Genomic DNA, 17,639 nt, shown 5'->3' on the forward strand with positions numbered 1-17,639 from the left:
TCTGTGACCTCAGCTCACTGCAGGCAGCTGTCTATATAATTAGTTCAGTTATAGGAGATAAGAATACATCAGTTAAATGAACGACTAGGTGCAATTAATCACAGAATATGCACATGTCAGGAGGATAGTTGCATTATTAGGTGAATCATGGGCTGATCCTGGTGAAATAACTTCAGGCACATTTGCACCTTCACCTGTGAGGATGTAGTTCCTATAATCTTAAATTTTAGAGTTATTAAGCATTAGGGATGGATTTTATCTGATTGCGTAGTTGTGAGGTGATGCTAACATTACACATTGTGGTGATAACATACAAAGCAGCAGTATATTTTAATTGCCCTTTCCCACATTGTTATGGGATGGAATTTCCACTTGGGCAAAGCAAATCAATTTGAATGTGATGTATCAAGTCATTTATTTTTATTTTATTTGTTCCAGCGGAGGAATGGGAATGGAACCATACTGGTAACGTTGCAGGAATAATAATCCAGAGGGCTGGACTAACAATCCAGGGGGCTGGACCAACAATCCAGGGGGCTGGACCAACAATCCAGGGGGCTGGACCAACAATCCAGGGGGCTGGACCAACAATCCAGGGGGCTGGACCAACAATCCAGGGGGCTGGACTAACAATCCAGGGACAAGGGGCTGAATTTTGTCCAGGCAGCAGAAATTCCAATACCAGAGCTGAAACCAGGAAGTGGCCCCACTTCTGCCGTCTGCCGGACCAGGCGAAGGCATTTTGCCAATGGCCAATTGGGTTTGGCCAATTAAAGATGCTGGACTGCACCTAAAACCTGCCAACTCAGAGGGCCAGCTCCTCAGCTTCTGGTGGCCAGTGCTGAGGCTGTAGCTGCAGGGAGAAGGGGCCTCAATGGCTGGATGCACTTGAAGAAAGGTAAGTGGGGTTGGGGTTGATGGGGCTAGGCAGGCAAGCCCTGGTGATCTGGGGGGATGGGGAGGGCGGCACCAGCAGCACTCTTACCTTGAGGCGGTCATTGCCCACAAAGGAGGGTCCCTGCCGCCAAAACCCGCTGGGAGGTCAACAGGTTTCCTGCAATAGCACCTTCCAAACCCGTGACCTCATCACAGAAGGACAAGGGCAGCAGGTGCATGGGAACACCACCACCTGCAAGTTCCCCTTCAAGCCCCTAACACCATCCTGACCTGGAACTATATCACCATTCCTTAACAGCACTGTGGGTGTACATACACCACATGGGCTGCAACAGTTCAAGAAGGCGGCTCACCACCACCTTCTCAAGGGCAATTAGGGATGGGCAATAAATGCTGGCCTAGCCAGCAATGCCCGCATCTCGTGAAAGATTTAAAAAATGTTTTAATTGGTGGTCTCCCCTCGTGGTGACGGGCATCCCCTGATGCAGGCAAAATGCCCAGGGAGGGGGAATTGACCATTTCAGTTGCTCAGTTGGCCTCCCAATGGACGGGTGGTCAAGCTGCCAAACATCCCACAGCTGGCAAAATGGCATGGTGGTGGGAAGACATCGGATACCCTCCATTGATGTCTTCCCATGATATGTTGCCAACCTTCCTGCCTCATAGCCTATTGCCAAAGGGCTGATAAAATTGTGGCCAAGAGTTCAAATCCCACCATGGCAGCTGGGGACTTTAAAAATTCAATTAATTAAATAAATCTGGACTAAAAAGCTACTATTAGCATTGATGACCATGAAACTACTGAATTGTTGTAAAGCCCATCTGGCTCCCTAGTGTCCTTCTGTAAAGGAAATCTGTCATCCTTACCCAGACTGGCTTATGCGTGACTCCAGCCCCACAACAATGATGTTGACAATTAACTGCCCTCTGAAATAGCCTAGAAAGCCAGTTGTGTTCAAGAAGTTGATTCATCTTCACCTTCTCAAGGGCAATTAGAGATGTGCAATAAATGCTGGCCTTACTGGTGACATTCACGGCCCATGAATGAATCAAAAAAGGGGGGCACTTCACTATCAATGCATAAAAATCTACTAAACTTGCTTTCAAAACTGAAGGTTACTGATTCTTGCATTTTAGTTACCATGTTTTGGTATTCTGATGTAAACCACAGACAATCTTAAGAAATGTCACATTTGTTAATAAATTACATAGTACATGGGTTTAAACAAAATTGTACAGCTTGAATACTAATTTTCACACCATGAAAATTGTTGTGATATTGTATGCATACCAATGCAGACAATGACATGTAGCTTTAAGAAACTGCATAGTGACATCACCATAACATCATCTTGTGTAAGGCTGGAGGGTAAAAGGTACAGCCTCCATGTTAGATGTTCACTATTGCCTGTGATCTCTACTGCAGGTGTTCACTACTCTCTGTGACTTTGTATCAGTAAGACTTTATGTATATCTTATGAGTTAGGCATATGGTCAAGTAATCAGCCTATGTAACTGTTAGGACCTAGGCTAGATCAAGGCCTGTACAGAGCTGTATAGTTGCTAATAATAAACTTCATGTGATTGTGTTTGACCAACCCTTGTCAGTCTCAATATCTTGCTTGGCATAGACAGCATAGAGACAGATCCCTTGAGGTCTACATCGAGACCCTCAACATATGTGATGGCAGCAGACTGTAAGAGACCACAACATGGTTGGCAGTGGTGGTCGCTCTTCAAGATCTTGCAACAGCAAAGATGATTTCTGAAGATACCAGAACACAAGGCAGGAGACTACTTAAGCAGCAACACCAACAGTAGTGATTCTACTTACCCAGCTCGAATCCAGACTCCTCAAGGGAAGGACAGCCTGTAAGTACAGCACTTTAAGGGGAGTCACTCACAGCGAACATTAGTTCAGGTGCTTCAATTTAAAAACAAAAAAGATCCAGTTCTTCAACCACAAGAACTTGGCAACCGACATTAGGCACAGAGACAAGTTCCAACAGACATCCGAGGTCAGAGCGAGTGAAGACTTCACTCCAAGTTCAGTAATTTGGGCAGTAGGTTTTGTTTTATCTGAATATCGGGATCAGCTATTTGTAAGCCACTCATCCTAACAGTGAAGGCTTGAGCGTCAAGTTTGTTTGTAAAAAAACAATGTACCCCAGCTGAGAGTGCCGGGCAAGGCAAATTCCAATGGCTCTCAGCAGAGCTGAGCACGACTGTCAGTTGGTTCTGCCACTTTGATTTTTTCAGTTTCGGTGCTAAAGCCAGCTTTCTCACCCCTGATAATTGAGCAACCCAGCAGAATAAAACGGCACAGCTTCAATACTGCAACAGAAACAATGAGCAAGACAAAATCTCTGCAATCTAAAGATCTGCATTTTTAAATTAAGCCAGACTAGAAGTTTTGAAATACTACTTTTAAAATAGAAGTTTTTTCTCTTAGCAGCACACTGTTATGAGCCCACAGTAATACATTGTTGCAGCATCTGTTCTCCAACAGCACAGGGACCACAGACAGACAGCAAGTGCAAATTCTCACCCAAAGAGACACAGCACTCAGCACTACATCTGTGCAGCACTCAGTGCAGCCAATAACCAAGAATATCACAATGGTGAATACAGACTTGACTATGATCAAGAGATCTTCTTGCAGAATTTCAACTCTTTAGACAGAAGATGCACTTACACTTTGTGGACTAGCAGGTAAAGGAACAAAAGATAAAGGCTTCCAAATTACTAATTGCCCTTGGCAATGAGGGGCTAATGCAAACTCGTCAGGTCTGCATGATGAAAACCCAAAAGGACCCCAATAAAATCTTCAAGCTCATTGAAAATCAACTAAAGGTCCGAATTAACTTCAGAATTCACAGGCTAGTGTCCATGTCGTACTGACAACAGCCAAGTGAAAACATTGATCAATTTATAAACAGGTGCCGGCACAAACGAGCCAAATGCGACTTCGATGCTGATGACGTTGTGGAGAGATTGATGGAGCTTGTCATCACTCCAACGTCCATCAAGTTTTTCAGGAAAACGCTACTAGACAAAGCCAAAGGTTACTCAATAGATGTGCTACTGGACGAAGGTAGAAAATTTGAGGCATTAGTGATTGGTGACCAGCACCTTCAAGCCCTCAATCTATCATTGCCGTGGTAACCAAAACATCAAAGACACCCAAAACCTGCATGCCGTGTGCTCTTACACACTTACCAGGCAATGTCCAGCATTTTTCGACATATGCAAAACATACTTTACCTGAAGGCATTGGGCAAAAATGTGTTACAAACGCAACAAACTAGACATGCCCAAAGTACAAAACTCACAACAAAGGGGGACTCTGCAGAAATCCGATACTAATGACAGTTCCAGGGCTCATCCTGCAATATGTAAACATGCCAATGAAGTGCAAGACTAGCACACCACAGTGTACAGATCCAAGCTGTACATATTGTCAACTTCACTCACCATTTGGATGGAGTCAGACGAGCTGAAGCATTTGCCACCCTAAACGTTAAATATTCACAACATTATGGACAGTGTACATTACATGTGAAAATCAATACCGGTGCAAGTGCCAACATCTTACCATTGCACATTCTCAACAGCACATACACGGGACAATGGCACAGTGTACTCCAGTCAACATCTGACAGGCTTACTACCTATAACCACTCTGACATCCCCTGCTTGGCACCATCACAATACAATGCCAATAAGGAAGATCCAGGTGGACACCAGAGATTTTAAATGTTGTGAAAACCAGTGGCACGGCAATCATTGGTCTGTCAGCGTAAAGTGACATGCACATGGTTACTATCCGTGACATGGCACAGGCCACTATCACCGCAGTGGAAAGCACCAAAGGAAGAATTGGCTCCAGAAAGGACCTTGCAGCCATGTACCCAGATCACTTCATCACCATCAGAGACTTCAGGGGTGATTCAGGGCAAGGACGATGCTTAACCCAGTATTGACCCACCTAGGAAGTGCTGCATCCATGTCCAAGACAAGTTGAAGGCAGAGTTGGATATGATAGTCCACAATAAAATTATCTGGAAAGTCGAGCACCATACAGACTGGTACAATTCTGTTACCTGTGTACTAAAGAAGGGTGGTACGCTACGTTTATGCCTGAGACGGCTCAACATGGCACTAAAGCGATATCCGCACAAAATCCCCACACTTGAGGAACTGAATCCCAAGTTCGTGGGCCCGATACTTCTTGAAATTGGACCTCAAGAATGGCTACTGGTCTGTCTATCTGGCACCAGCATCACAAGAGCTCACCACATTCTGTACCCTTTTTGGATGGTTTTGCTTCTTGCAGTTGCAGTTTGGGCTCTCTGTGAGCCAAGGCGTGTTTCACCAACACATGGACCACATCATAGGAGACATGCCCGGGTGCTTGTGCATTGCCGACGATATAGCAGTCCTTGGTAAGATTAAAGCAGAACATGACAACAACCTACACATGCTCATAGAGGCAGCCAGAAAGCATGGCCTGGTTTTTAATAGTGCAAAATGCCAAATCAATGCGAGCCAGATCAATTTTTTCAGCTCCATCGACTCCTCTCAAGGCATTCAGCCAGATTCAGGCAAATTAGAAGATGTGTGAAAGATGCCCACCCCACAACACAAAGACAGCCTGCAAAGGTGTCTTTAAAGAACCTAACTTTGAGTTTGAAGGATGCCCTGTCTTTGAGCTCATATGTCTTGCAATACTACAGCCCCTTCAGACACACTGTACTCGAGGTTGATGCATCACAGAAGGTTCTTGGTGTGTGCCTACTACAGGATGACAAACCTGCAGTTTTCGCTGAAAGGCTCTTACCTCTGCATGAGCCAATTACTCTAAAATTGAATGCAATCTCTTGTTTTAGTATTTGGCATCCAACGGTTCCACACATATTTGTTTGGAAAATGCTTCGCGGTCCAAACAGACCGTAAACTGCTGGAGATGATTTGCCAAAAAACGCTCACTAGTGCACCACCACGGCTCCAGCATCTATTGTGAAGATTCAGGGCTATGACTTTGATATCCAATAAAAACCAGCATCTAAAATGGTAATCTCTGACACTCTGAGTTGGTTACCCAACCCAGACAACAACAAAGACGTGTCTCCAGATCTCCATGTGGACAATATCGAATATGAGATGGAAGACAATCTCCATGTCAACTTAGTTCATTTCAGGCAAGGTCAAGCTGAAATGATACAACAAACCACCCAAGAAGACCCACAGTTTCAACAGCTGAAACAAGCTATTATCGCAGGTTGGCCCGCTCACATCAAGGATGTTCATGAAAGTATCCAACCATTTTGGCACAACAGAGATGAACTGGGCATTTCCAGAAGCATTATATTCAAAGGCAAGCAAGTCCACATACCTGGGACAATGCATCAAACCGTATTAAGTCGCCTACACGTCGGACATATGGCCACAGAATTGTCAAAATGCCTTGCCAGAGAATAGGTTTATTGGCCAGGTATTAACAAGGACATTGACAAATTAACACAGACATGCCATACCTGCCAGATGCATCAGCAGGGCAGAGAATCATTGTTCCCACATGAAATCCCCTCTGTCCCATGGTCAAAAATAGCCATTGACTTATTCCATCTAAACAGTAAAGATTATATCTTGCTAATGGACTATTTTACCAAATTCCTTTTTTGTTCACCACATCAAGAACACAACCAGCTTTACAGCTGTTGACACACGCCGCAAATTTCAGCATGTTTGGTGTGCCTGAAACCATTGTGTGAGACGACGGTCCTCAATATACAGGACAACTCTTCCAGGACATGTGCACAAAATGGGGGGTGAAACACATCACATCTTCCCCACACTACCCTCAATTTAATGGGTTAGCAGAACCGACCACCAATACAGTCAAAACAACACTTCTAAAGTGTAAGGCAACCAAGCGAGATTTCTGAATCGCCATGCTCGATCTTCATGGCACACCACAGGGAGACAGTCTACCCTCACCCGCCAATTTGATGTTTGAGAGGCAAGTCCATACCACTTTCCCATCCCAGCTACTCCCAATCCAGATGGAAGCTCCTGATATTTTATTAGAACGGAGAGAGAGGATGTCCCAGCAGAACGACCAGAGAGCAAAACCGTTAACACAGTTGAATATAGGTCAAAATGTGCGTACACCGGATCACCAAACAAAGACCTGGGTATGAGGAAAGGTACTGTGAAAGCGCACATGACCACGGTCATACGAGGTTGAGATGCCAAACGGACAGGTCATCAGAAGGAACCATCGGCACATTCGCATCATGCATGCTGAACCACAGACGGATCAGACTGATGATGATTCAGACACAGAGGACAACACAAGTACCAACGCTGTAAGACAAAATGAGCCCGCAATAGACAACCAAAAAACACAAGCTATGAATGCACAATTATAGGACACAACCCTGAAAACTACACGAGAACAAGATACAGTCACATCATACGCCCATCAAAATGTTATCTTCATGGGTAAAGACTCTATACTGTGACCCAATCTTGTTATGCCTGATATTCACTGTTAAGTATGTTGTCACAATATTTTTCTTTTTATCAAACGGGAAAAGGGGGATGCTGTGATATTGACATGTAACTTTTTGAAGCTGCATAGTGACATCACTGTGAAATCATCGTGTGTAAGGCTGGAGGATACAAGGTACAACTTCCATGTTAAATGTTCACTGTTGCCTGTGATCTCTACTGCAGGTGTTCACTACTGTCTGTGACTCTGCATCAATAAGACTTTATGTATACCTTATGAGTCAGGCATATAGTCAAGTAATCAGTCTATGTAACTGTTAGGACCCAGGCTAAATCAAGGCCTATGCAGAGCTGTATATAGTTGTTGCTAATAATAAAATTCATATAATTGTGTTTGATCAGAATCCTCATCAGTCTCAATTTCTTGCATAGCATAGAGACAGATCCTTGAGGTCTACATCAAGACCCTCATCATGTATGGTGGCAGCAGACCGTAACAGACCCTGACAAAAACAGTACTGATAAAATGTCATTTAAATTTCAAGGCTTGTCCATATTTTTTATATGTATGTATTTGTACACATTTGTATACTGTCTTACATTCTTGTAGTATAGATCTCTCAGTTAATGAGCAGTTTTTCAACAGGGGAAATCTAGATATATTATTTAGAATATTAATAGATCTTATGCTAGTACATTTCATTTTGGAACTTTGGTACATTTATTCATAAACCAAGAAAATAATCCAAACTCCTTAACTGGTTTATTGTTCTCATTTTTTTTTATTATACTCTGGGATCATGGATTTGTGTTCAATTAATAATCATGTTGTTCTTGTCATTTTTTTTTAAACAATGTTCCCATATTGTTAGCGAAAATTTCTAAATTTGTGAAAGAGAATTCAAACCATGACCAAGAGATCAACATAGTTCTCTTACTGTGGAGGAAAACAGCCTATTTTGCACCAGGAAACCTTGTATCAATGAACAACTGCAGACCATTTGAGATCTATAATTACAATAACTATCACTGTAAGCATTCACATTTATATCTACAGGAGTTGCAATCAAATCTGTATCATGCAGGATGACTACGCAAATGGTTACTTCCTTCTGTGAAACCAACATGAAAGATGCATTGTTGGTAACCTGTAGCACACTTTCCAACATTTCTAATGTAAGTTAACATACTTTGGCACAGAAACAAAGACAAATTGTCGGGTCCACCTTTACAGATCTATTTAAAGCCAATCACCTGCTACAACTCTACCTCTTCAACCATGTATTTCTAGTCTATCTGGTCCAATGTAGACTGAGATTACAGTGGAACATAAAACATCATTTTTTGAATATCCTTCAAAAATATAGCTCGGAAGATAGTCAAATAGTAGGAAACAGGATAGGTTCTTTATGGCACTCATTAACACTAAATTGATGAATTTGTATGGAAAATTTTATTTGATAATAAAAATAGCATTCACAGACTTCTTTTTGTAGCTACATATACATTGTGATCTGTTTTGGGGTTGGGGGGGAAGAAGCTATAAGGATAATATTAACATCTACATACTATACTGTACTACACTAAAATTATGTATATAGCCACATGGGTCAAGCTACGAATAATGTAGTATTTATATATGCATAGTGTTTTATAAAAAGATTTGCCCATATATTGCTTTCAATCTACACAGCGGAACATTAGGCCTATAGCACATTGCAAGAATTAATGCTTAAAGAACACAGACTGCATACAATTATCTCATAATATACAGGCAGGTTCACCATCAAGAAATAGAATTTCAAAACCAACAAAAACTTAATAATTATTGATATAGTATTCCTTTTGAAAACAGTTCTATATACCTGAATCATTTTGCTTTAAAATATGTCCCATAAATCAGTTTGTTCCATTTCTGAAATATAAACACTATCACATTCCTCACAACTAGTTTTGCCATAGTTTTACTTTTTTTTACAAGAAAGGCAACATTTTCCAACAGGCTCAATTAATTACAATTTAAACTTTGTACACAAGATGGTTAGTCATACATTTGTACAGTACCATGGCAACAACAGTGATAAAACTTGCAATGCTTACTTTAGTGTTGTAATGGAAATGTGAACAGTATACATATACACACTGAAGCACTGAAAGCAGTTCACTTAGTGGTTCAACAGTAATGAAGAGCTTCTTCATGGCTCAGCTAGGCAGTTTCTCCTTTCATTTTTCAAGCAGTGCCACAGCAGACCTTCACCACACAGTCCCCTTTTGCAATTGGCTTAGAAATTATCAAATGAATCTACATTACTATTTTGCTTCAAATCTTGAATATGTTTACAATTGATGCTAAAGCCTGCACAATCTCTTTAGCCATTTTTCTATTGGTCTAAACACACTCTCTCCTTCATAAGTATATCAACATCACGAGTCATATTACTCCAGTTTAGACGCTTGCTCTTCTTCTATGTCAGCAACTCACCAGTTTAAACAATACCATACCCATCAATTTTTAGATGTTTCAGAAAGCCTCCAAACTTTTTGTGTGATATAGAAAAATACTTAGTATTAAAATGGCATAGTGTTTCGACAAAGTGCAATTATTTTGTGCTAATGTCATCTGGTTTCATTACAATGTTGGAGACACCCCAAGGACTAACAAAATATCTGGCAAGTTATCTAAAATCAATAATACAATTAAGGCTTACATTTGACATGTAGTTTCAATACTATTTTCCTTTTGAGCAATCCCTAGCTTGTGTTGGGTCAGGCACATTTTACTGTTATCATTTTCCTGACATATATACAGTGTCATTTTTGTTTGTATTCTGTATTTTTTTTTTACATCAATAGGCCTCAAGTCTTTTCAAGCTGACAAACACCGATCAACTTTGGATCTGTTCAGAGAACCTATGTTGTCCTTTTAGACAGAACTTGGCTTGTCCAGTGCATAATCCTTCATTTAGATGCTGAGATCAGTGCTGCATTCTCGAACAGCCTTCCTTCTAGGCTGCGGGGATTGCCTAGAACTTCTGGGAATGTCATTTTTCTCCATGTTATGTTCATCTTTGTGCCTGGATCTTTCATCAGCTTTGCTTCTTTTTTCAGGTGACCTGTCTCTTTTTGCATCTAGCGACCTGTGCCTCCTTCTCTCAGGTGACCGCTCTCTTCTTCTCTCAACTGTTGTTTCTTTCTTCCTGTAAGGTGACCTTTCTTTTGTTCTGTCAGGTGACTTTTCATTTCTCTTGCTAGGTGACCTTTCTCTCCTCCTGTCAGGTAAATCTTGCCATCTCCCTTCAGGTGACCTTTTTCTCCTTTCAAATGGTCCCTCCTTGTGTCTGCCAAGAGATCTTTCATTCTGTTCCATATTTTGACCTGCCATCCTTGATATTTCCCTAACTCTTTCAGGAGATCGTTGAAGGTATCCATTCTCTGCCTTTCTTTCTTGACGTTGTTTCCTATCAGGTGACCTGTCCTTCTTCCTCCCGGGTACATTTTCTTTTCTTTTGGAAGTATCATTCCAGGTTGTAGTGTGGTGTTCCTTGGTTGGTCTGCTGTGTTCTTTCCTGCCTATAGGCTCTTCTTGTTCACTAATCCTCCTGTCCCTGTGCTGTGATGATTTGTGAATTTCTGGTGGATAATTGGGTTCCAGTGATGGATGAGGTCGTCTTTCTGATAAATATTTCACTTCCGGTACATTTTGTGAACCTGTTGTGGAACTGCCCCTGTCATTGTTTGGGTCTGAAAGATAAAATAAAGATAATTTGGTTCAAATATTGATAAGAGTAAAACGTTTTAACATGATCTGTGCCCACTCAATTATCCTGCTACTACTAATACAATTTTATCCTTGAATCTATTCAATCAGGAGAACTCCACTTCACAACAATTTGACATTTAATATGCTGGAAACTTTAAGCATTTTTAGTGAGTTCTATGCTAGTAATGTGATGAGCATTGATGTATAGGTTGTATAAGAACATTCTTAAATGAACATTTATTTTTCACAAGAATATCAGCAGCTAATTTCCTATCAAGCAGAGCACAAAATGGATGATGAGTAAAGCGTTCTATTTTGCCCGAAAATTAGACATTAGGATACTAGGTTATTGATGCACAGTACATTCACCTTAAATTCCTCTCTACACTATTTTAGTAAAGGTTAACTTGAAAGTAGTGGAAAGAGGAATTTCAGATGAATGTATATCCCACAGTGTCATTTCGGAAGCAATGCATCTTAACATGAACCTCAAAAGAGCATGGTCTATAACTGAAGCAAGCTATTTCAAGAACATGGAAAGTATTTTGAATAGGATTTAAGGCTTGCCTCAATTAAAATGACTTTTGGTATATAGTCATTTTCAATTCAAACTTTAATATAACCTATTAGGAATATGTGATGTTTGTAGGGTTTCTGCTGTGAATAGCACATGGACGAGGTACTTGTGCTTTATCTGTGCGGAATCAATATCAAGAGATTTTGGAAGCACAATTTTTGTTTCTTGGAGCTGCTGGTGATCGTTTGTCTCGGCGCTCCACAAAAAAAAAGTTTGGAATTCCTTTATCATTCTCACCGATTGCAACAGATTACATAGCAACCTTACTTATGTAGTCATTTATAAAAGACTGGCCCTGTCCTGCTTTTCAAATCACTCTCAGTGCTTGTGAGGATTAGTGACTCCTGAATATTCTATGATGAAGAACCCCAACTTCAAAGTAACAGCTAACTAAGTGGAAGGATACACACAAAACACATTGATGACAAAACACATTGATGACTATGTTTCCAGTAGAACAGTCATCCGGTATTATGGCCATTGAATAATTAGATTTTCTAAACTACTAGATCTGCACCTACAGTACAATGGGCAGCAGCATTTACCTCAGGCACAAGCAAATCCTCAAATGACATATAGCTATTTCAGCAACACAATTAATTAATTTCCACAAATCAATCTTTTTAAGTCAGAAATGATGTCAATCAAGCATTTTGCTCCTATGAAGAAAGTTGGGTTTTGTCATCTGCCTGTTTGCCTTTGATGCTCAGTTGCCTCAAAAAGATGATCAATTCTCAGCCAGTTTAGATGTTCCATAGTACAGTTATTGTGTTTGCTGGTTCAGGAACTTACTGATTAATTCCAATATTAAATTATGTCAAGCATTAACGTTTCAAAGCAGTAATGTATCTCCGGTTCACAATAAACCACAACCTTGCAGTTTATAATGCAACTGGAATCCTACCATGTGTTGCTTGTAGTATGTTCCTAATCATAATTCTCCTTTATATACTTTATAATAAAATAATGAATTTTCTGGTAATCCCATGACAGAGGAAATGACAATACCAATAAGGTCCCACCAAGTCATCCATTACACCTTGAGGTCCTACATTATGAAATCAATATTGCTTTTTAACCTATGTCATGTGGCATTATTTTGATCTTCAAACATCATTAGCAATAGTAAGAAGAAATAATTTTAAATGAAAACTCAATATTTGGCATGTAGTATAAATTATAACATATGTATGAGTGAATTTAAAATGCATTTCAACCTTAGGATCCAGACAGTAATCTGAAACTGCTCAAATTTAACTCGCGCGACTGGTGACAGCTGAAGTCCTTGACTGGATAACCATTTTATAATTCACTTACAGATTTCCTCTCTCTTCTAGAATATATATTTGACAGAAATATTGCAATATAACCAAGTACGTTAATTTTTTCTGTAAAGCATGTAGTAAAATGCCATGAACAGTAAATGGTTCTGTTAACATTATATATCATGACCTTCAGCTTCTAGCATAAACCAAAGTAGCAACATCATCATCCAAGCAAGTTGACATAAGGGAAGATTGGAGACATGGTGAAATGATCCCTACCACATATACATTAGCATACATTCTAAAACCCATTCTGAAATTAGGCCTTTCTGTCTGTTATCTAAACCATGGTTTCAATAGATGTTCAAAACCCACTTGAGCTTCACGCTCATAATTAGCATGCCTGAACTCCTTGGCCAGGTTACAGCCATGTACTCACTCCCTCCTGGGCAATGCCACTTGTCAACCAATCAGCACTCTCTTCATGTACAGTATAAATTATTGTTTTCCCCCTTATATTGGTATTCTTACGAGTGTCCTGATGAGTGTGAGACAAAAAGCTTAGACATGTCTCTTTCTTCAGCAATACTCAAGTTCTGTACTACCAAAAAACTGACCCTTCTGGGTTTTCATCTGTATGAATGGCATCAGACAGTTAAAAAAACTCCCTTTAGATTTGTGCATTTTAAAAATAAAACTAGGATAGTATGTGCAATAATGGTAATGGGCACTGGACTCCAGTGCTGTTTCTATTCCATACAGGACATTGGTTTACAAAAAATATTAATAATCAATTTCTTAGTTTCCATGATGCTAGATGCACTGCATATGTCTATTCAATGTATGCGTGTGTAAAATTTAAACAAGTCCCACAACATTACTACCAGATGAAAGGTCATGTCTATAACTCTACAAAGAGAAGAAAAGGTGACATGGAATTCTTATCTTTCTGTATTATTGTGCTACAAGTGCAAAGAGATTGTAATAATTTGATATCCCTGGGGATTCTATGCTCAATGGTTCAAAGTTGACTTCATATTGATGACAGTTTATGTCAATTATGATTTTATTTAAGCATAAATGAGAACTAATACATTATATTATTTGAGGAGCAGTTTACAAAGAACAATTGAGGTTTATATTATTTGTGATTGTCCTCTGGGTGGAAGGTGTGGTCCATGCCCCATTCCTTCTAATCACATGTGTGTCCACACCTCTCTGGTGACCTTCCTGGCTCTTCTACACTGAGAATGACACAAACCTCATAGGTTATACCATTAAAACTGAAACTGCAGAGAAATCCATGCAATCAAAGGTACAGCAAGTTCTCTGGTCAAGAACGGGCCTTGGGCCTTCCTCATCCGTTTTTAAACTTAAGCACAATATTTTTCTGTGCTTGTTGTCTATTCTCATGATTGATGACTCAACCTAAGACCTTGTGGACAATAAGAGTTCCAACAGTAAATAAAACATATTTTTCCCTAAATTGGACACCTGAAAAATTAAACTAAAATAATAAATCCTGCCTGCAAGAAGCTGCCAGCCAATCGGAGGCCAGCAGCTACTCATCATCATCAGCAGTGGGAGCGGAGGCTGCTAGGTGTACTGCACCCACCAGAGGGCCAAGAATGCTTTGGGACCCTAGACCAAAGGTGAGTGAGGATTCCAGGGGCTTCTCCTGCGATCAAGTGGGCCCAGCCACCATGGTTCCCGCTGCGATAGGCAGCATTAAATCCAGCCCAATATATTTATTCAATGAAGTAATTTTAATAGGAGCTAGGATTATGGCACACCATCATTTACACAAACCTGACTAAACACTAAGCATCGCACATATTCATTTAAACTGTAGTTTTACAAGCACGTTAAGTCTTACTAGCTTTGAATAGTATATGTGCAATTTTATTCAGCAAGTCAAAGTCAAGATTTAAACATGATAACTCTTTGTCCTCGCCAAGTATAGTTTTGAGGAGACGGACAGCTGTCTGAAGAGCTGATTTAGTTTTGGTGAATTGGAAAGGTTACACTCAGACTTTATCTAATGGATGATTGGCAGATATTCAGTGATGTTTTATGTTGGGAAAGCTCATTGTTAGTTTCATGAGTTAAATGAAAACCAGTTCCAGCCATTCTTCAGATTTTCAACATAACCAGAAAGAACATTGTGAACTGTATATAATCAAGTAGATACATGTGACCAATTAGTCCAAACCACCCTGCAGCATAGGTTGTTCAGTATTCCACAGTTCACTAGCATTTGAAACTGAAATATTGTAAATATCTACATTGAAATGTATTGCATGCGTGTTTCCCAATCAGGATTGTCACTGTTACATTATTTAGAAATTTATGTTTAAAATGCAAGTGAACTGTTTCCAAAAATTCCAGTAAGGAATTTTATTTCACAAGTTAGTTGCAGCTTAAAATAATGTAAAATGATGGTACACCATTACTTTATGTTTTGTTATAAACACAGCTCGATTATATAAATAAAGCACATGGATATTCCCGATTACATTTAGCTTGAATTGACCAAATGTTAGATTGTTTGAATGAAAGTAGTGATGTTGTAAATACCTCGTTCTTGGTTTAAATAAAGCAAAGTTAAGTGTTGTAACAGTAAAACATAATATCAATGAGAGAACATTTATTCCCTTTATATTTTGTATCTATAGTATATAAACAAAGAGAATTATGCAAACATTCAGTGAAACTCCCATTAATGCTATCACGTAGCAGTATTACTACAATCTGAATCACATGATACGCTGGCAAGGTAAGCTTACAGACTTTTCATATGTTTAGGATTTTTTTTTGGTATGCAGCATACAGTAACATATTGAGCAGTTTGTTTTGGAGTTTGCAGAATGCTGCAGCTGTTTATAATTTAGCACTGGCCATATTGGACCCTGCATCGGTGATAAACATAGAAGTAGGCTACAATGCAGCAAACTCTATTAGTTGGGGTGTTTTTATGACCTGAGAACAAAGCTGAAGCTGTTTTATCAGCATCAGTTTTACTCTGTTTATTTCATAACATTGGCTGACAAAACTTTCTGCATTGTAATATACTCTTACATTTATCACACATAGGGTTACACAATGGCCTGTGCTGAACTGCAAATACAGCAGCCTGCAAATTCCAATACAGCATCTTCAGAATCCTTTAAACAGTGAGCAGAATTTTTTTCTTTAAATTTATTTTCATCTATTTTATTCTCTTGCAAACCACTTTCTGTCATATATCCTCCTGCAACTGAGAAGGTGAATGATAAATATGCTGGGTGTATGAGGTAAAAGGCCATTGCCAGCAGTATGAGACAAATCAGGATGAGGCTGCAAACTGAACATTACCAGAATAACTGAATTTATGAAGATACATAAAAGAAAGTTATGTATTTGGGAGGAAAAAGGAGTCTTATTGAAGTAGTAAGCCTTAAAGGATCTGTATATCCCTGAGGTGACTGCCAATGCCATTTGCACTTAACTCGAAGGAGGCACAATTTGAGTGACAGAAATTGGCCAGGAATTCAAATCAGTATAAATACTACATATATATTTGAGCATATACTATATGTCCCTTCACTTTGCAGATTAGAGTGCCTCATTTTCATGCTCCATCTGGCAGTGTGACTGAGATTAGTTACAGAGTGCAGCAATAGCATCACAATTGCTGCTGATCAATGAGCACCTACTCATTCCATACTTGACCAGTCAGAAGAGAATAAGCCGGGAAGATAATGGTGCACATAGGAATATGTTAGAACACTGAGAAAAATGATACAACATGATGCCTTTATCTATCATAAAGATCACTGGAAAAAAAATTAATTTCCAAAGTGATTTTTGAACTAACTCATTGCGCAATCCAGCAGTGTGATATTCAGCATTCGTGGCGTAATTTTAACACGGGGGAGCAGATGGGATTGGGTGCACATGGAGTGTGTATGCTGGATGTGGGGGGGAGAGGGCGTGGTGGTGGTTGTCAACCGCCAGCTGCGGCAAGGTGAGGGCGTGCTCAAAGAGCATTCCTTCTCCTCCTGCCCACAAGGAGTGCCACTACCCAGCCCTCCAAGCACCACAAGTATCAGACCCTGTCCCCCAATACGACCCTATTCCCCCATACAATCCCCTCATGGGATTTGGCCACCCCAACCCCAGGATGGTAAACCCCGACAGCTCCCCAGGGTCAGGGATTGGATAGTCCTTTGGATCGGACCACAACACCACCCCCACTCCATCCTTGCCTGTCCCACGTTGGTGATCAGAACTACTTGTTCCCTGTCTGACTGAACATCAAACCCATCAATCAGGCTGACATAAAGGTGGGGAACCTTTTGATGATGTCAGGTCTGCGCTGTGGAGTCACCGTGTGCATGGAAACACCGGGTTTCTCATGCACTCCTGGCACCCCTCTGCCCTCCACTCCCAGCAGGCCAAAATGTCAAAACTTTTCCCAATAAAGGATCTCACTGATTGGGAAAAAAAGGCTTGCACATGGCAGCACAATATTATTAAGAATATTAATAAATTAACAGACATGATATTCCACAATACACCAGCCACATTTTTTCATCTCCTTATCAGCACCTCTGCCGTGAACAATGGAAAGTAAAAGATGTCA

General features: G+C 40.2%; 1 protein-coding gene and 1 non-coding gene across 11 annotated transcripts in view; one reads left to right on the plus strand and one right to left on the minus strand.

The window, feature by feature from the left end:
• Positions 1–8,847: 8,847 nt before the first annotated feature.
• Positions 8,848–17,639, minus strand: part of magi1b (membrane associated guanylate kinase, WW and PDZ domain containing 1b) — a 457,254-nt gene continuing 448,462 nt past the window's right edge. For all 10 annotated transcript variants that reach the window (XM_078543669.1, XM_078543664.1, XM_078543663.1 and 7 more), the window contains one exon: positions 8,848–11,154. In XM_078543669.1, coding sequence (XP_078399795.1) covers positions 10,376–11,154 — 779 coding nt within the window. In that variant the 3' untranslated portion in view covers positions 8,848–10,375. The remainder of the gene's footprint in view (positions 11,155–17,639) is intronic.
• LOC144682369 (U11 spliceosomal RNA) lies at positions 11,817–11,951 on the plus strand. The gene has a single exon (XR_013577017.1). It is a non-coding gene; the product is annotated as a U11 spliceosomal RNA (small nuclear RNA).

This window comes from Cetorhinus maximus, chromosome 6, assembly GCF_964194155.1.
Source record: "Cetorhinus maximus chromosome 6, sCetMax3.hap1.1, whole genome shotgun sequence".
Lineage (NCBI taxonomy): Eukaryota > Metazoa > Chordata > Chondrichthyes > Lamniformes > Cetorhinidae > Cetorhinus > Cetorhinus maximus.